The sequence below is a fragment of the Accipiter gentilis genome, chromosome 3, assembly GCF_929443795.1.
Source record: "Accipiter gentilis chromosome 3, bAccGen1.1, whole genome shotgun sequence".
Taxonomy (NCBI): Eukaryota; Metazoa; Chordata; class Aves; order Accipitriformes; family Accipitridae; genus Astur; species Astur gentilis.
In genome coordinates this window covers 28,102,702-28,123,010 of record NC_064882.1, presented here as the reverse complement: position 1 = coordinate 28,123,010, position 20,309 = coordinate 28,102,702, and the positions used below count along the sequence as shown (strand labels likewise).

General features: G+C 39.6%; 1 protein-coding gene across 1 annotated transcript in view; it reads left to right on the top strand.

The window, feature by feature from the left end:
* Positions 1 to 3,394, top strand: part of TBC1D19 (TBC1 domain family member 19) — a 52,683-nt gene extending 49,289 nt beyond the window's left edge. Inside the window, exons 18-21 of the mRNA XM_049795391.1 lie at positions 15 to 106; positions 853 to 968; positions 1,947 to 2,017; positions 3,018 to 3,394. Coding sequence (XP_049651348.1) covers positions 15 to 106; positions 853 to 968; positions 1,947 to 2,017; positions 3,018 to 3,092 — 354 coding nt within the window. The 3' untranslated portion in view covers positions 3,093 to 3,394. The remainder of the gene's footprint in view (positions 1 to 14; positions 107 to 852; positions 969 to 1,946; positions 2,018 to 3,017) is intronic.
* The last annotated feature ends 16,915 nt before the right edge of the window (positions 3,395 to 20,309 follow it).

The window sequence follows — 20,309 nt, the reverse complement described above, 5'->3', positions numbered from 1 at the left end:
TCTTGTTTCATTAGGGCATTGTATCATTGTGTTTGCTGTTTGAGACTCTTCTACAAACCCATCTGCCACAGCTCTTTTATCACCTTCGAGAAATTGGGGCTCAGCCGTAAGTACTTCTTTCTGACTTGCTATAAATGTTGCAGATTCATTGCTCTGAAAATGCTGTTCTGTATTGTTTTAATTTAAAAGATACGGGAAATTATTCAAAAGTGCAAACATCAACGTGCCATTTTTCCTTGAAAGTTAGTTGGAGTCCTTTGTTTAACCTGCATGTATGTGCTTTGTGCATTTTTTCTGTATGCTCTATGAAAAAGAGGATAATTGCTCTATGAGAAATGCTGCATTATTCAGCTAAGTTTCTGTTAGTTCCATCAGATCCAACATGAATAAGTGATTTATTTCCTAGGGAACAGAAGACACAGAGATATGTTATTTACAGCAGAAGCTACTGGAAGGGGAGAGAGAGCAAAAGGCTCTCATTCTATAGTGTACTCATGGCATGAAGTTCAATAGAAACTGAAAATCTTGCCGTTGTAATTGGTATCCATCATAATAGCATAATAGGAGAAAGGATGAAACACTGGGGGTGATAATAGCTGAGGATCCCTCTAATGTGATTGTTTGGCCAGAATATTTTAATGATATTAGTATTTTGTCAAATGAGATGCTAAATAGTTTTCTGATGGCTGTTGCAAAGGAAAATACTGATTATTAATGCAGCAAGAGAAAATGGCCACTCTTCCCGGAAGAGAAATGCAGAAGAATAATTAAATATTTTCAGTTTCTAGAAGATCTGTCTGATCATTATGGGAGACAGAAATATAATAACTGTTGTTTATCACTTGTTTTCAGGCTACGAATCTCATTTAAATGGATGGTACGAGCATTTTCTGGTTATTTAGCTACAGATCAGCTCTTACTTCTGTGGGACAGAATCCTGGGATACAACTCTCTAGAAATTCTTGCTGGTAATAGAATTATTTTTACAAAACATGTTATATCCAGGTGCATGTAAGGCAAATACATGTTAGCTTCAGTGTATTTTGTGACAAGAAGAAAATAGTTGTTCTTTGAATGCTGAAAGCAGATTACATACGTGTCAAAGAGTGTAACTTTTAGAAAACTAGAATTGCATAAATACTGCATCTCTAATAAAAGTATGCAAGGTAATTTTTTTTTATGATAGCACTCCAAAAATGCTAAGCGCTCTCTGAACAGAACATAGGATGCTCTCCCAGCTTCAGTGGTAACAATAAATTAGTTCACCTTTCACGATTCATGTTAGTCATTTATGGCAAGTACTTCTTCAGTACTTGCAGCAACTGAGAGTTACCCTGATTTTGCTGAATTTCTTCTTTCAAAGTCCCATCTTTTAAGAGACTTTGAAAGTTTTGTACTTACTTTTTATAAAGGAAATAGTGTCCTAAGATTTATGCAAGGTTTAAGATGGGAGTTCTAAAGAAGACATGTATCTTCAGTTGGGTCAGTTTTTAAATACAAAGTAGGTGAGTAGAAGTGAATAGGTTTTGGGTCCATTTGTATGCATGACAGCTATGTAGAGAGATATAATTATATAAGATAGTACAAAATAAATTAACTTTTTTTAATGTTATCTAATACTCACAACTGAAATATTGCTGTTTAAATAAATCAGAATTATTGGCTTAGAAACTAACTACTTGTAAATCACCTTGTCCCTTTTAATTAAAAGCTAGTCATCTTAAGCTCAAACGTTTTCACCCAGACTTGTCTGAAAGAATGTTGTGGTTTTCTTGTCCGTTTTAAAGAGTGGCCAGAGAAACTCAAACACAGCCATCCATTGTATATTATTCTTCAGAATCAAAATAGTTACTCTAGGAGAGTGAAAATTGGTATTTTACATCAAGATTAATTCTAACTACTAATTAACAGGTCAGCAACTTAAATATTTGGGCATTTTCTTTCAGTCCTGGCAGCTGCTGTGTTTGCTTTCCGAGCGGTCAACCTGATGGAGGTGACATCACTGGCTGCAGCTGAAGTAAGGATAAGTTTCAGTTAGAGGAGATTGAAATAGTTTCTGATGCTTTGCCAATGAGAGTAACTTAAGCTTCACATGGCACGTGGTACATAGTGCAAATCTTTCTGCCTAAATTCTTACCTTCGATAAAAAAACTAAGGAAATTGTGAACATGCAGTACATAATACTGCTTTGGCGGAGTAAAAGGAAATAAAAGAGTACATTTGCTACAAAAATGCAGTGTTATCAAATTATTTTGTACAATTAGATTTTTTTTCTATTTTAGTATATAATGTGTGTTTGTGGGATATACTGTTTTTAAAATATTGTAGAGATTTATACCTTTTTTCTCAGTACGTTTTAATGTAGTTGATTCTGTGCCTTTTGGTATTACAGAGATTTTACAAGATTACTTTTGTCAGTATTGAATCTGAAATGTCAGTATGAGTACTGCCATGGGAAATGAAGAAAATTAAGTCATTAAGATGAAGATGATTGTTGTTTATCTCTAGTCATTTGTTAAAATATATTTTTTCCCCAAAATCCAGTGATGTATTTTTTTTTTAACTTGGAGAACTTGTGATTACTCTTTTTTTTTTAAACCTACTTTCATGAGAAGACATTGACTATTTGAGTCATTACATTGGACTTACTTCACAAGTACTAGCCAAGCCACAGGATAAGGATTCTTAATTCCCAATTATTTTTAGAAGCAAGTTGAAATGTTAGACCCCTTATTCACCCATGATGCCATGTATATTTGAAGTAAGGCTAAAGGCTAAAATAAAGTTACTCGGTTTATATACATAAACATATGCTTTTTCTTTGAAATGTTAGAATGAAAAAATAATACAATAAGGCACTAACATAAAACAGCATGATTTGTTTCTAGCCAGGTCTGAATCTAATTACTGTTAGTATTGTAGTCAGCATTTTAATCTTTTTTCTGACTTCTTGACTTGCTTTAAAGAAATTTGATTCAAATGTCAGGTTTAACAAGCCTTTTTGGGTTTTATCCTAGGCTGTACTTGCTGACCTTTCAACTCTGAAAGTTATGCCTCTTCTTCAAATCTTCTTGTTTGCTACTGTCACTTGATCTGCTTCAACAATACTGGTACCATAATTCCAGTCTTTCTTGAGAAGCCGATCATCAACTATGCAATGTCTGCATAAAACCAAAATTAAACTGTATGTATAATATTCATTTAGCAATCATGATCTTAAAATTTTCTAACTAAAGCCAGTAACTTTGCACATGAGTGTGTGCAGTGCATGCTACTGAATTTCACTGTAACAGCAATGGTTGTTACTTGTACATTGAGAATGGCTAGTTGTGCAAACAACAATATGAGTAAGTGTCTGAAATGCATGTAATATTAAATTAAATAAAGTAAATGTAATGTGTGATCTGAGTTTTGTGATGTTAATGTCAGAGTTGTAAAAGCTCTCTTTTAATATGAAATTACTTTTTCAAGCTCACAGCTTAGAGGATATCAGCTCAAATACTGTCGATTGAGAAAATAAAGGACTTCAATTTGCTAGAATTTTTTCTCATTTTCTAAGAAAAAGATAGGATCATACACTAGGTTTGCTATCTCTATCTTATTTATTCTCTTCACAGAAATTTTCTCCATCTTCTTTCTCATGTTAGCTACTTCCGTTTATTCTTTTCATACACAGAGATGTAGTCACGCATTCCCCATTCATCTCTGGTTAGGTATACAGCTATCTCAGGTGTCTGCTAAACTCCTACCCAGAGTCCCATCAAAGGCCCCGTGTCATAAAATATGTTCCCCTGCAGAGAAGGCCTGAGCATAGCTTCCTTCAGAACTTGTTGGAGCCAGTCCTTGCATGAGCCAAAATATTCCCCTGAGAACGATGCCAAGAGGCCTTTTGCCGTGCCCCACACCCTCTTTGGGAGAGCAGTGCTATGCCTTTGCCAGTTTTCCAGCCTCTCTGATTCAACAGCTCAGGCTTCAGTTCAGAATCCAAACTCATATCAATGTGTGACGGATTGTCACTACACTGTCAGGCTGGCTCATCGTCTGTTAACGATCATACCTTTTTGTGAGGTCTTCCAGCTTTTTCTGCTGATTTGTTTAATACCAGAGTTGGAATCAATAATCTGATTTGATTAGGCATATCATTACCTGAAAAAGGATCAAAGTCTAAAGAACATAATAGGTAATACAGCTACTGTGTTTGCCATAGGACTTCTATCTTTGCCTAATTTACATACATGTAGTTGTCATACACGCTGAATATATGACAGTAAAACCATGATTCCTTCATAGTTCGCTCAAAAGTTTTCTGAAAAGTGATCTAAGCTGTAGTCTCAGGTAGGTTTATGAGCTTTATGTCTGTGATTCTTGTCTCTGTCAGGATAATGAACTAAAAGAAACCTACTGGACTTTTATAGACCGCTAGTAAATTTGTAAGGCTAATTTTAAAAAAGGTAAAGTTCTGGACTCAGTATGATCACTTCTTATATAACTAACCAAACTGCTTAACAGATATGATGTACTGAATGAGACTATTTGGGGAAATTTTGTTCTGGATAACAAAGAAAATCAATCTTTTCCTTAATATTTGCAAGAAATTGTTTTAACTGTTTAACTAGAAGCTTTTCTATGACATTTAGTTTTTAGAAAGAGGACATGTGACAGCTTTCCTCTTTACAGCAAGTATTACACTGTTTTATATATGGGGAATGGAGGCATAGAAAGATTAAGTGATTTGCTAAAGATAACAGAGTAAATTCCTAAAAGAGGTTGAGCAGTCTCTTCTCTCCTGAATTCCTGTTTATGCTTCAGGACGCTCAGTTTGTGTATTAACCGCAAGACCTTATTTCATCTTCAGAACAACACCTAATGCACCTTAAAAATGCATCTCTAAAAATGCAGCATTTTGCAGTTTTTAAAATCCATAAGATTGGGTAGCAATTTAGAAATCATAATGTTACAAAGCCGTCACAAGGATTGTGGCTCAGTAAGGTCATTACAAGGTTACCATGGCTTTTTAGGGAATTAAAAGTATTTACTAAATAGCAAGGGAGATTCCCTAGAGGCCTGCTGACCCTCTAATTCCCATCGCTCTGTGCAAGTAAGTACATGGCGCAGAATCTGAACGTTACCCTAACCCATTCCATATTGGGATTTTTGAGCAGTATTTTTTCTGGTTTGGTTTTTTTTTTTATATTCAATAGTTTTGAAAATGTTATAAGTAGGCAGAGATGGAGTCTGTTGGGTTCTTGTTTGAACAAGCAGTTCTATAACTAGGAGAATGTGGTCCGTTTTCCTCTGACTTGGCATCTTGTTATTCATCCTAACAATCTCGCGTCTCCCTTGTGTCCCCTCTGCCTTCCCCACTGGAGTACTTCAGCTCCTCTTCCTGACCTCCGCCCTCGTTTCTCCTGAAGGCTGGAGAGGGGACCTCACGCTCTGCGGCTGGTGTGGGTCAACGCGCATCTTCGGCTAGACGGCTCGTGCTGACTGCCCAGGCTGGCTGCTCCGTCAGCCTGGCTGGGGTGATGCTGTGCCTCTTGCTTCAGGGCTGGCCAAAGGCCTCACGGACTGCATGCAGCTCTTGAGCCAGGTATCGTACGGACCAGCTGTAGCAGCAAATCTCTTGAAGACCTCTGCTGCCTTTTAGATGTTTAAGTTGACTGCTTTGATGCGTATACACATGGAGGGACACGTATACAGGAATAATGAGTAAAATTTCTTTAAAATTTTCTTTCTTTAAAAATGAGATGATTAACAATGAACCAGATCCTCTCCTTAGACTTCAAGTATACTGTTAGATCTTTATATCTTTTTCTAAAGTCTATTTTAAAAAAATTGCTTTTACTGAAGAGGTATTGTTTTCATGTTCCTCTCAGTTTCTCAACTTAGTTCCAATAAAATATTGTGTTTCAGATTCTGGCTGGTATTTGTATTTTTAATCTCCCTTGTTTAAATAACACTCTTTCATTTCAAATATTTTTAAAAAATATTAAAATAACTGGTTTCTTTCGTACAGCTGGATACTTGTCCTGTATACATAGGTAGTATCAATTATTTAAATTTTAATTCTTTACTTTTAGAGACCAGTTAAAACCTGCTGATGTCTGTAGTCTTATCATTTGACTTCCAAATTTCTAAAACTCCTTTTTCATTTTTGCTGTTTCAAGTAATGGCCAGATTTTGATAGTAGAATCATATCTAAGTTGATAATTACATTGATTTAAACAGGCTCGGCTGAACCTTCAGTGGCTCAGTTTAGCCAAATTGTTTTTCTTGCTCTGTTCTTCCCGATCTGAAATCAATATAAACAAGACATTTTAGTACAAGAACCAGCTGTCTCCATATTTATAGATAAAGAACAATTTTTTGCTGCTTACCTTAGGATTCTGGCTATGGTCTGTCAAAGGTTTCTTGTAATGTCAAATAGACTTTAAAAAATGCAGAAGTAAATAGGCTTGTCTAAAAATGCACCCAAGTGATCTTCGTTCAGTACTTCCAAAAATATATTGAAACTTAAATCTCGATGGCTGGGTAACGGAACAATTGAATAACTAGAACAGTTTCTACTTCTTAGTGGAAATTTTTTGTCATAGCAACAAATTTTATTATGAGACATGGAGAGAGTATGGAGACTGTAAAACAGTTAGATATCCCAGTAAAGGGAAAGGGCTGGAGAGAGGCACCAGTTTAAGACTCGTTTCTACTTGTTAGCGGAAACCAGAAAAAAAAAATATGCCCAAGCATATACCTCGTTTACTGTCTTCTAACGAATTTTATAGAACTCTTCCAACAAGACTGAAGGGATTTCATTGAACAGAATTGCCGTATAAAGATCAGTTAGGGGAAAGCAATATAGTGAGCCGCTTATTAAGACTAAATAAGCATCTATTTAAAAGATACTGAAATACATTTCAAAACCGTGGGGCTGTATCTTCAGCAAGGGAGGGGAAGAGCCTTTCTGCGCATTTTAACAAATTGGTAAAATAGTCTGTCCGGCGTTTTACGTGAGGAAACGGGGCAGGGAGGGAAGGGAAGGATGCAGCAGGGGTGGCGGGAGCTGCTGGGCTCTTCCTTTTCCCTCTTTTCCTAAGGGCTGTTCCTGCCCATGCCTGGCTGCTGGCAGATGCTGCAGCACCGGCTGCTTTCATCCCCAAAGCCCACACAGGAAAGGCAATTAGCTGAGGCGCGTATTCGAGATCAACAGAGCTCCGTGTTTTGTACAGCCAGCTACAGCTGGCTTCCTCCGGCCCGAAGAGCTTGCGCGGTGTGCAGTTACTGGGCAGGGGAATGCAGCAGGACACGGGCCAGGGCCAGGGCCTGGGCCTGGGCCTGGGCCTGGGCCGAGGCGAGGCCCCCCGGGAATGGCCGGCAGAGGGGGGTTAGCCAGCCTTCCTGTCCTCCTGGGCAGCACCGGCAGGAGACCTGGGAGTAATTAAACCACCCCTGGGAGTGGTTCCCCCTCCGGATCACCGTATTAACGATACCGGCTTTCAGAAGTACTGAAGGACAATTGTGGCGGGGTTGGATTTTGTCGTTGGTTTGGTGTTTTGGATGGGTTTTTTGCAGCTTCAGGACCCAGTACAGGAGGGAAAAAATGCCCCTTCTGGAGGCTTCAGGCTTTTAGCACAAGGCCACGCTTGTTTTGAGGGACTGCATGTCTGTGAGCAGTTCTGCATGAGCCATTTGTTGTAGTAAATAACCACAGAATAATCCAAACCCTCTAGAATCCAGAATAAGCCGTGCTGCTGATTGAAATCAGTGAAAGAATGTTTTTTTTCCTCCACACTTCATGCTCAGCTTTTTCAATACCTTAACAAAACTGTTAATGCAGGGAAGATCGTGTTGATCCAGCAGTGTAGCAGTTGTGCTCTGCTTTAAGACAGTGTTAAAGTGTCTCATCTTAGTATTTTTTGAGTTAGGCAATTAATAGTATCCCCACCAAATGATGGCCATACAGACCAATTATGCTTTTGAGAAGCACCTGGGGATACTTGTGTCTTCTGAGGATGACATACAGTGCAACAGAAATCAGCAGATGTTAATGGGGATAGAATGAATATATGGTTAGAATAGGGTGTTCGTCTTGGGTTCACCATGTTTTGTAAGACTGCAGCACATAAACAGTTGTAACACCGTCTAACTGTGCTAAATACTGATTGGGGATCAGTCTTAAAATAAATATGGGGGGGCGAAATACTGCTTTTCGGCAAACCTTTTTTTTTTTTTTTTTTTTGAGTCTTTATTTAAGCCCAGGGAGGTTCGCCTGATTCTGTGTCTTGTCAGACATCACTGGTTACAGAAGGTGAACTTCAGGGTCTCTGAAGGAGGATGTAGTGAGGCCTCTATTTGCCCATATTTCAAAATCAGTGTATTGTTCTAGATGTTGGACTACTGATATGTGCAAACAACTATCTCTAGAGAATTGGCTTTATGAAGGACCATGGTGCTTTGCCAAATGACATTGTATTTGGCTGAACAGTTTGAACAAATTGTTTCTTTTGGGATTATGACCAAAATAAATGGAATATTTAACAAAGGACTTAAAGCTCACAATTTGCGCAAGACAAAGCATGCAACCAATTTCTGTGCTTTGTTTTAAACAAAAAAAGTCTGTATCACGTTGCTAAGAGACAAATTGGAATTTGATAGTCAAAGACAAAATATTATGTTCTCGCCACATAATATGTTTTAGTCAGTATCTGATAGTTCATTTGTTTCAACAGTTATGTGTTCCATGAATGGTACATTCTATTCTTTTTTTTTTTTTCTGAAAAGCTCTACTTAGGATAGTTATGCTTTTAATAAGTCCAATTATAAGTAGTAAATCAGCACAAATATATGTTGTAAAAAGCAATAATGTTTAATTTTCTATCTGTTCAGAATTATTTATTATCTAAATTTGTTTGATAATATGTCTAGTGTCACAACATTTTCCTTTTTTTCCCCCCTTTTTTTAAGTGCATCTGGGTTACAAAAACATAAGCATTGCTTTGAATCCCTGTCCTGGCTCATTAATGTTAACATCAAGATGTAATGGTGGAAAACTGGCATAGTTACAGCTTGTGAAGGAAGTTCCAGTTGCTTTCAGCCCCCACGTTAGTAGTGAAGAAGATCTCTCCATCCATAGTTTCTGACAAAAAGACGTATTTAGAGATTTAATTTTAGTTTCTGATACATTTGAGATATTCTAACCATAACCAGTTTCTTAAGGCATTACAGTTAATTGATAGACATGGGAAAGTAGTGTTAATACCCCTCACCATTAAAGAACAGGCAGGAGAGCCTGTCTCCCACCTCTGCCACACTCACAAAACATACTTCCACTATGGGGAAAGTGATTCTGGAAAGAAAGGGCTTGCGGAAAAAGGTGCTCAAACTCTGTAGGCTATGATCTCTGCAACACAGAAAGCCATCATTTGCTACTTGTATATTTAACAAACTACACTTTCTTCTACTGACTTTAGATCGTATCTTTATTCAGCAATTAAAACATGTATGCCAGTTAAAAGGTATAAAGGTGTTTCTGAATTCCTGATTATTTTTTATTTTAAAAGCTTGACTAAGTTTTGTTAATCACATGAAAGAGAAAATGTCTTTTGGATATGTTTGTATAAATTTTGAAATTCAAACTTTTACCACTAGATGTTTATGTTCCAGAGCCTTATCTTCTCCTCTTCTATTTTTGCAATACTCAACATCCTTACATAGTTTTGTCTAATCAGGTTTTCCTGTCTTTGTGAATTATAGTTTACAGCTTACAGAAAATATAAGCCTTTCTGATTAGGTCTCTTATCTTTCCCTGAGAAAGATAATGTTTCTAATTTGTTATGATGAAATCCTGGAAAAACTTTAAAGATTTGGTATCAGTCCCTTCCTTCATTAGGTGGTGATATGGATAAAGGGTAAGCATTATAGTGGAGAGTCAGTTTATAGCAGGTAGTATTTATTTTGGCAGAGAAGCAGTGAAGTGACAGACACCGTAATGAGTGCAAATTTTCTCAGGCTGGACGTTAGCCTATGTGTTCACTCAAAGTTGGAAAAAAACCTGTCTAGGACCTTATTGAGCGCCTTGGCTTTGAAAGAAGTCACACACAGCGGTGTATGTACTGTCAAGCAGGTAAGGGAATCTATTCCCATTATTCTATGCTACTCAGAAAACTCACCCCTGCTACTAGACTTTGGTTGAGGGAAGGGTGAAGATGGTAGTTTGTACAAATAAACTTCTTTGTTTTGCATACACTAGACCTTTACACAGTATTCTAGAACATGAGGGTAGGACAAAATAAAAGTATCATTTCCAGAGAACAAATGGAGAATGGTGAAATCTGGGCAAAGAAAAAAACAAGATCATCTTATGAGGTATGTACAATAGTATTTTGTGATGTTAGAGGCTTTACGCTTTTTTCCTAGTTTGTCAGATCTCTCCTGGTCTCTGCAAAATGGTGAAAATCTCCCCCAAAGGTTGATCAAAATCTTCATTATTTTAAGTAAACTCTGGGATTTTTTTAATATGAAGAATAAGGGTCTCTCTGACATGTAAAGTCCTTCTTTGCCTATTCAGATGTGTTTGGGTTTTTTTTCATTGAATAAGGGAATTTATATAAATATGTATTTGTATTTTCCTACTTTAAAAGCATGAACTATAATTCTTACAGTTATTCTATCTGTGTTTTCAACTCAAGGCCAGTATTCTTATAGCTAAGCAATTATGAACATTTTTATAAAACCTCAGTTCAGTCTGTTGTACTTTTATAAAGGAAAATATCACCTTTTCTTCAGCCACACAGACATATGCAATGTAAATTGTTATAGAAGAAATAGCCCTTCATAGATACAGATGTTTTGTTCACAAGTTCCAAACAGTTTAATGAAGAATATTCTCAGTTAAACTGGCCTTTTGTGTTCTGTTTTTGTAGAATTTACCGTAGACCTCTCAGAAAACTGGACACAACACAACTGAAATGAGTATGTTGTCCATGCAAATTTAAGCCATCTTTTCAATTTTCTCTAGACTGAAATTTTGTCCCTTTTCAGAAAACACCATGGTGAGATTGTTAAATGGCAAGTGCAGGATAAATTTCTCTGTTCTGACTTCAGTCCAGACATTGAAACAGAGAGATGGTTGCTGATACTGCTCAGGAAATTGTTCCAATGCAAACAGGTCAACGCTGTGCACTCTGCTTTTGGTGGGACTGGGCCATTCAAAGGCAGAGTTATTACAGAACAGAAACATTCGTTCAAGACTCAGTGCTGTATTAAGATTTTAGTAAGGATTAATGCTAGGCATCTTAGCTTTTTATTTCCTTTGTAATATTTATTTTAAATTTTCCCTAGCTATTTAAATTTTCCCTTATTTCAGTGTGAGTTTTCAGGCCATCTGTTAGATCTGAAAGGGGGAGTTGTTAGAATTTAAGAAGTACACCACGCATTGTGCTCATCTTTCCAGCTTAAGACTCCCAAAACAAGGCAACCGCCCTGCTTCAAGGAACAACACCCACTGCCGTAGTTCATGGTTTGCTGCAATCTCTCTTCAGCAACTCTGGATAGGTGCCACATCTACCTCGAGCCTTTATAATTCAGGAGGCGTTAGCAACCTAATTTTTTGGTCTTATAGTTAACTGTTTCTTGAGCTTGTCTTTCTTTTTCAAATTACAAAAGTATCAAGATTGTGTAGAAGGTACCAGTCCTGGAGTGATACTGAAACGGTCAGTATTGAATGATCACAAACACTGGTTCCAGGTGAAGGGGAACACTGCTGGTATTAGCACAGGTAACCCCACTGGTAGTACATTTTTGGAGCCAAATACTTCTCTGAGTCTCTCTTCAGTCCTTCAAGATTTGTTCTGAAGATATTCTCTGAACTAACTGCAGCATAAATATGATGGCAGATAGCAAACCATTAGGAAAGGTTTACCCATTGCTACTGGATGTACCTTCCAACTCTCTCATGCTGTAAGTATTTACCTTTATGGTTGTTTTCTAGGTATATCACTCCCATAAGGCTTAAAAGTTATTTGGATTCCTGTGTCCCAAGGATGTGAAATAAGGCATACGGAAAAGCATCAGGACTCTTTCTGTGGGTCCTCTCCCTCTCGCCTCCTCTCCTTTCCCTCCCTTCTCAACTCTTATTTTTTAATGGCAAGATGTGTAGAGCAGGATCTAGTTCAACTTATGTTAGAAATCTAGCAGTTAAATGGCTAAAATCGTTTTATAAGGCTCCCTTTATTGTCAGTGAAGAGAAACAAGTGGTTAAAAAGAGAAGTTGTCTGATCTTAGATGCTTATTTTAGTAGGAAATGGCCAATCTTCTGGAAGTTCTCATTACTCTCTATTGATTCTAAAGGGATTAGGAGTTGCCCATCTCTGATTTAGATATCTAATTTTTAGTTGAGCCCTTTCCTGTGTTTCCTGTTAACTACCAGGAACAGTTTAAAAAGAATGGCTAAAACTCATTAAATAGTACATAAATAGTAAACAATATGAGCTGTCCTATACAGGTCCTATCAGAGAAAGCTGACAAAACTTCACTGAATGCAGAAACTTTTTGTCCCACCCCTAAGCAAAACTCTCCCAATTTCATCAAGAAGGCAGATAAAGGAATAAGAAAGTCCAGATCCAAGGAAGATCATGAAAGCTCGTTCAACCCCAGTGCTCAGGAAAGCTTAGCACATTGCACACAACCTTCCAAGTACCACAACTCACGAAGCAAGCAGGAACAAAAATGATCTGTACGTACTGTTACTGAAGATGTAAGCAATGGATGAAATTTCACTCTCACTTTTTTTTTTTCCTGAGAAATACAGCTGTTTGTAGTAAGTCGTAATGCCAAATGCCCAAGGTTGTGTTTGAAAGTAGGAAGACGATCTGTTTCCAATGACGTAACTGAGGATATGGTCTCTGATGCTATTTTCCCTATTACACAAACCAAGACATAAAAAAATCGAGACAAACCAAAATACCTGTTATTTGATTTTCTCAGCAGTAGTTTCCATATCTCCTTCAACTTTCTGGGTAATCTGAGACTAGCTGTCTCTGCCTCTGCAGAATGATCTTATTTATTAGGTGCTGTGTTGCTCATGGTACCTGGCAGTACATGTCACGGACCTAGAGAGCTCCTGTTTACAGGATGTGCAACTTGCCTGCAGAAATTCCAGGAAACAGTCTGCTTGCTGTGACCTCAGAGCAGCCATTTCAATCTATGACAAACCATCTGACAATAGAATTGTATTTACATAATACACATGTTCACTAGGCTTTTTAGTACTACCTGTTAGTCACAGATGATGAGACTATAATCTCCCACTCACTCAGGCTCTGGCCTTTGATTGAGTGATTTCTTGTTTCACTTTTCAATCACCAGCTGCTAAAACTACCAGAACCACACTTGAAGTAAAAGCTCTGGTCACTTCCTTCTTGCTTCTTCATAAGGTCATAAATATTCTTTGTTCTTATCTCAAATATTTACTTAAAGGGGCAAATTATTTCCATTATAAATAACTAATTCAACAGCACTTTTCTGTCCCTGCTTATTCAGGTAAAGAGCAGCTTTATACATTGTGAGCTAACAGGGCTTTAGCTCCTTATTTAGACAGAAAAATATTTTGAAAGTTACTACTTAACACTATTTTTAATGCAAAAATTACTTTACAACTGATCCCGCAGAACACCTCTACCAGCCTGAATAGGCAGACTCCATCCTGACAGTTCCTGTTACAAGTGAGTAGGGACTTTTTTCCTCTAGTGAAAACATACTCAAACACGCCCCAGGAGGTGGCCATCAATACTTGCTGTGATCATAAGTATGTGCTAAATTATTATGTCCAAATGATTTTTTTTTGTGATGCTTATTCTGGGTTTTTTTTCACACAGTTGGTCAGCATGCTTGTTATAAGATAAAAGCTAGCCATGTACAGTAATGACTCTCATTGCCTCCTGATTGTAATTTTTTCCTTGTTTCCTGTATAGCAGGAAGGGAGGGAATAAGCAGACACAAAGCACTGCCTGTCTCTGCTCTAGGTAGGGGCAGATTTAGAGATTTAGTGAGATTCAGAGAAGGTGAAAGAAAGATTATGTACATACTGGGATTTTTTTTTTTCATATGGCAATGAAATTATGTGTACTCCCTTCCCTCTGAGATACTCTTTTTCAGTGAGTCATCCTTATAGCTATCACTTCTGTGTTGAAATGGATTGAATTCTCACATTGCTTGAAAACTGAAAAAGAAAGATGGCAAGCAAATTATTTTTAGTGTATGGATTGGTTGTGTAATATCACAGTTCATTAAACACCAGGAATGGTTACATTGATCATTTATAGACAGTTTGAACTACAAATGAACCAATTACAACTTTACTGGGGATGCAAAATTGCCACAATCAAAGCCTTCTTAGAATTTAATGTCTAGACTTTTAAAGTCTGGCAATCAATTTTGGCAAAAAAAAGTTATAGTAAGGTATGCTCTGAATAGATCAGATGAGGAGAGGGACTCAGTCACATCATGATTTCCAAGACTGTCCCTTGGCAGTTTTTAACATACTTCTGGTCACTTTAATCTGTAATGTATTAATTTCCACAACTGTTTTTGTGTTACTCTCACAGGTCCTTTAGCTGTCAAAACATATAACAACGCATTGTTTTGTTGTAGTCTAACTGATGTGCCAAATAATATTCAGTCAGATATCAAGAATCCTGCCCCTCCATCACCAGCAAGATTGTGTCCTGGCAAGCTGTTTGGCTCCTACTACCGATGCCAGAAATCAAAGTGCTGCCTGAAATATTTTATTCACTCACTCTGCTATTGTTGTCCTTCAGATCTGGTATCTCCGGATGTGCCTCCAGATCTTGTGTAAACAGATTGAGTCTATTTTTGAAATAAACAAAATCCAACCACAGTCTACCTAGCCAATATCTTCTAGCTGGAATGGCATCTTTGTTCCCATAAAGAACTCAAAAAATTGAAAAAAGCATAAGGAAAGCTTCCATTCGAATAGGAGACTCAGCTGCAATGAATATTTGCTGAACATTCTGTATTTCTCAAGGCTTTTTTTATATTTGTACTTTACTCTTTAAGTGTTACAGAAAAAAAAATCTTCTGCAATACTAGTGACAATAGTGATTGAAAAAATATCTAAAATTAGGAGACATAATAAAGATGTTCTTTGCAGATCTACAGCTCTAGTTTGCAGCTAATGACTGCTCCTTCTCACTGATTGAAAGAAATTTTGTCACTTTAGCATCATTTTAGCCTATTATCAGGCAATTTGCTCATTTCAAAGATACCTAGACTCTTGGTCATCGATAAGAAGACCCTAAGGGCTAGTACTGTCATCAGATAAAGAAAATGTTTAATTCACTTCCATTCTCTCAGTTCCAATTTCATTACTGGGCTGAGATAACATCTATGACCCATAGTTTCTTAGTCCATTAAGGGCTGGGAATACAGCACAGCTTAAAATACTCAGTATAGTTCCCTCTTGAGCTAATGACTTTCCCTCCACAAAACATAAACTTCAGTAACTCAGAAATAACTGAGAAAGGGTTTGTAAATTGATCCTCTCATCCTGGTAAATATAAAGGCTATAAAATTCCACCTTCTTTCGATATTTTATCAGCATGGGAAATCAGAGAACTGGAAGGTCGCAATTAGTACATTTTTTTATAATTTGGGTGCAGATATGAGTAACTTCCCTAATCAAGAGAAGACACTTGAATTTTACTCTCAAACCTGTTAAAAATGATTGTTTCTTTTCACAGCATTTGTAGAATTAAATGCTTTTTGGACAATTTACCAATAATCTTGTCATTGCTTATTTGAACTTACTGTCAGTTTGTATTTGCATTTTTTTTTATTAAAGAAATAAATCTGATTGTATTAATTTCTACCTGAGCTTTTGCTTATTATTTCTAAGTCTTCTTTTCTGTAACGTGACATCCCAGCACTTTTTTCAGCTTGTGCTTAGTTTCTACTTTGCCCACCAGGTTTCTTTCTTATCTGTTATTATCAGTGTGCTTCTTTACATGGTTAATATTTTTCCTCTTGAGTCCTCACACCTACCCAGGGCATTCCCAGCTTGTAGTTTTAAGAGACTGTAAATAGCACCAAATAGCAGTAACAGTACTTTTTTTTCCTTTATTCTACTGTTCAAACCTGCTTCTAGGGTTTTTTAGGACTGGCTGAATGTGTGTATTGGAAAGAACTGTGGGCATTAAATAACTCTGAAGATTATCTCCTCTCCCCTTTTCTGTTTAGATAAATCAACGTGCACAGCAAGACCAGGTGGATGACAAAATTGCTGACTGAAATAGCAATTCAAAGCAGTAAAATATACACAATAAAAAAAAATTAGCTTTCTGCTCTTAAGATCAATGGAAGGATGGAGGACAGGACTCAGAAAACCATCTCAGGTTATCCATGCAGCAAAGTACACTCAGAAAATTTGATTAAGACTGTACGAGTCCATCAATACAGCGCAGGACTCATGGCTGAAAGTAACATAAATGGCTGAACTCTAGGCCTTGAGACCAGTTTGCTCTCTGCAAAAAGATAAACGTTGGAGCTTGTGGGAAATACTGTTGCAATACTCTATCAACAAGGTAGCACACACCAGTGCCAGACCTTCTGAGGGGAAAGTGGTGTTTTTTTAAAACAGAAATTGAAATGAAACACCTTTAAGGGTGGCTGGCAACCTCAGGGTGTTGTCTTGCTCAGGAGCACCGGGATGCGCGTGTCCATCAAGCCTGTGTGGCCATGGGGTATCGAGGCAGTGGTGATCAGGCTGCCCACCCAGCACTGCAATGCCCGTGTCCAGACGTTAGGTCCAGCAATTACAGGGGGGTGAAGTGATGCCAGCTGTGAAGTCCTCCTCAGGTCTCTTGGGTTCTTCTTAGGCTGGTAACCATGCACAGATTTTGGATATGCCTCTTTGTAGCCTTGAGCAGCTGATAGGGATGAGCGTCTCCATCCTGTCCCACCTCTGTGAGTCATCAGGGTTTCTTCATTGCTCTTTTTCTCCAGATCTGGGTGTCTTGTGAAACTGCACACAGACGTGCTGGGGTCTTGATGACCTGCTAATATGGGTGCCATTAGCACAGTCCATGCTGAGAGCCCTTTTGCTGCTGTGTGCTCCATCCAGTGCCCCCAAGCCCAGACATTACCGTTCATTCTCCATTCACACCAATTCTAGCCTTTCTATTACAGCTGTCTATACCCAGAGGTAGCAAAAACAAACGAAATCATCTTAATTACAAGCATACTAACCCTAAGAACCACAGGCCCTGCTGCTGAATGGTGTAGGTGACCTAGTGATGAAGGACTAGGAAAAGTCTGAGATACTCGCAGCCCTCTTTCCCTTGTTCTTTACTAGCTAGCAAGGTCAGCCCTCAGGCCTCACAGATCTCTATGCCTAGTGGCAAGGTTTGGAGGAGACTACTAGGAACTGTAGAGGAAGGCCGAATTAGGACCACTTTAGAAAATTAGATGTTTACAATTCCTTAGGGCTGGACAGGAGCTCCTTGTAAAGGTGTTGAGAAAGCTGGCTAAATGCCACGGTGCTGCTTCCTGTCACCTTTGAAAGGCTGTGGCAATCAGGTGGGATTTCCAGTTACTGGGAAAAAAGCAAATGTCACATCTATCATCAAAGCCAGGTGCAGGAAACTACAGGATAGTCATCCTTACCCAGCCTCTCTCTCAGAGAAGATCGTGAAGCAAATGTTTCTGTAAGCCGTTTCCGGGGTGATGAAGGTCAAGAAGTTGATTCAGAAAAACCAGCACAGTTCTACCAGCACTATTGCCTTCTATGATGAGATGATTGGCTCTATGGGTGGGGTGGTAAGAGCAGCGCACACTGATTTGAGCAAGGCTTTTGCCACAGTATCCATAGCATCTTTTCCGTCCGGTAGGGACTGGGTAAGTGGACAAGATGGATGGAAAAGAGTCTGAAGGACTCTATCCAAAAAGTAGTGGTCAACAGTCCAAAACAAAACTGGAATATATTTGTGAGTGGTGTTCCTCAGAGCTGAGTAGGGGAGGCTTAGACTAGATGAACTCTAGAGGTCATAATTTTTTCTATGATTCTGTGATCAAGCCTGGCAGGGCACTCAGCAGTATTTGGGTCCTCATATTGAAACCACAAGTCATATTAGGTTTCTGTGGATAAATGGGTTAGGCCGCAGCCCAGGGTAGGTACCTTCCTTGATTCTGAGCGTATGCAGCTGAGTCTGCATGATGTGAAGTGGCAGTCCATCACGAGGTGTTTCCATTTAATACGCTTCTCACCATGAGATCTTCTGCTAAGGTGCCCTGACCAGCAGCCCGGACTTCCCCCCAGCTCCAGAACAAAAGCATTGCTTGAAAACAATCCATTCCACGCTTCCTGATTTGGGGACTTGTAATTGAAAGCAAGTGGTGAAAATGAACAGACTTTGCAAGAGGATTTTCAACAAGGATCATTTTCTACTTCAGGCCCGCAGCATTTTCATTGAAGTGCTCTCTGTCAGTGTCCCCACCTCACAGCTATTCTGATGCATGGCATTTCTCTATAGGACACATGCAGTCCATATCCTTTGACTCCAGGGGCTCTCAGTTAAATGAGTTCACACTCATCCAGGGAACTTGCCTCTTTCCTGTACCCTTTATGAATACCTCTCTCTTTGTATTTTAAAATTAACTAATTAATTAAATTAACAGCTGGTTTCTTTACTTCCATCTGGGGAATTTACTCTGCTCCAGTTCCCCTCCCTAAAGTTAAACACCACCGAACAATCTTTCGTAAGAGGCAGGCATTTCATTGTTCTCTTTGCACAAGATCTGGTCAGATACTGTTGGTCTTGAAAGGCTGTTGTATTCAGCAGCAGAAATGATAAGGCTACGCACAGACTTCACAATTCAAACAGAATTCATTAGGTTTAGACACATTTTCCAAATCTTCATATGCTCTACGACTACTTTAAAATTTATTTTTTTTTTCTTTTTCATAAAACTATGTTTCAGCTGGGATGGAGTATCACGTTAACTATATTGCTAGAGAAATTATTTCCTGCTGCATTTAATAGTACTATAACAATTTCACAGTTAGCTTTCTGGATTCTGCTGACCTGCCAAAACAGCTTGTACCTTTCCATTTTACGCTTGTATCTCCTGCAGGGTCTGCAAAGCAGGCAAAGGCTTTTCTCAGGACCTGTTCAAAACACTTTTCTCCTGTTATTTCTTGGGTGATTGCAACAGTTAATAGTGAATGTAATGTTTATATAGCTTTTACCATCCACACTGCATTGTTTTGTCCTGTATTGTGTATCTGAGGTATTAGACTGAATCCAGCCTTTAAAGGCGGTGTTATTGTCATAAAATGGCTCAAACCAGAATGGTTGAAAATCCCACAGGTTCGGACAGGACAAAGAAAAAATAGATTTTATTCCCATTCAGTGGCTTGATGGAAATATCTTATGCCAAAATTTTTTGGGGTTTTTTTTGAACTTTTGCCAAGGTCTTAAGCACAACGAAATCAGGCTTTAATCTCTGTGGGGCCTCAGTTTTCCTGATTTCGGTTGTATGGGGTCAGAGGTAAACCACCACTCGGTTTTTTTCTGTTTTGAAAGGGCTGAAGTACACGCCGAGCCGAAACTTCTTTCGTACATTCCTTCCCCCGAGAAAGCTCTCCTCAGGTGGCTGCATTTGTTGCAGCCTCGGTGTGATAAGGGACACGTTTCGCAAACTCCGAGGTCTCATTTCCACGCCCCTCCCGCAGCTAAAACCTCTCGGTTTAAGATGCTGTGCCTCTCCTGAGCCCGGCTGGGGAACGGGTCCCGCTCTGAGGGCGGTCGCCCGCCCACCCGCCGCCCGGCCCCGCCGGCACACCGCCGCCGCCCGCCCGCCCGCCGCCGCGGGGGGGACCAAACCTGGGCAGAGCCCCGGGCAGGGCCGGCAGGGGGCCGGCCGAGGCACCCCCCCCCCGCCCCCCAGTACGCCGGGGAGGAGGCGCCCCCGCGGGAGCGCTGGCTCGGCCCCGACCGGCCGGAAAGTTTCCGGCGGAGCCAGGCGTGACCGCCCGCCCGCTTTCCGCGCGCCGCGGCCGAACCGCCGGGCCCGCCTCCCGCCGCGCCGCGCCGCTCCCCCGCCGGCCCGCCTCCCGCCCCCTCCCCGGTGACGTCACCGGCGCGGTGACGTGTCGCCAGGGCGGCTCGGCGGCGGCGGCGGCCGCCGGAAGCGGCGGGAGGCAGCGTGGGGCCGGCGCTGAAGCGGGTTCGTGCCGCCGGAGCGGGTCAGCGGCGCAGCTCCAGCCCCTTCCTTCCTGCCTGCCCTCCCTTCTTCCCTTC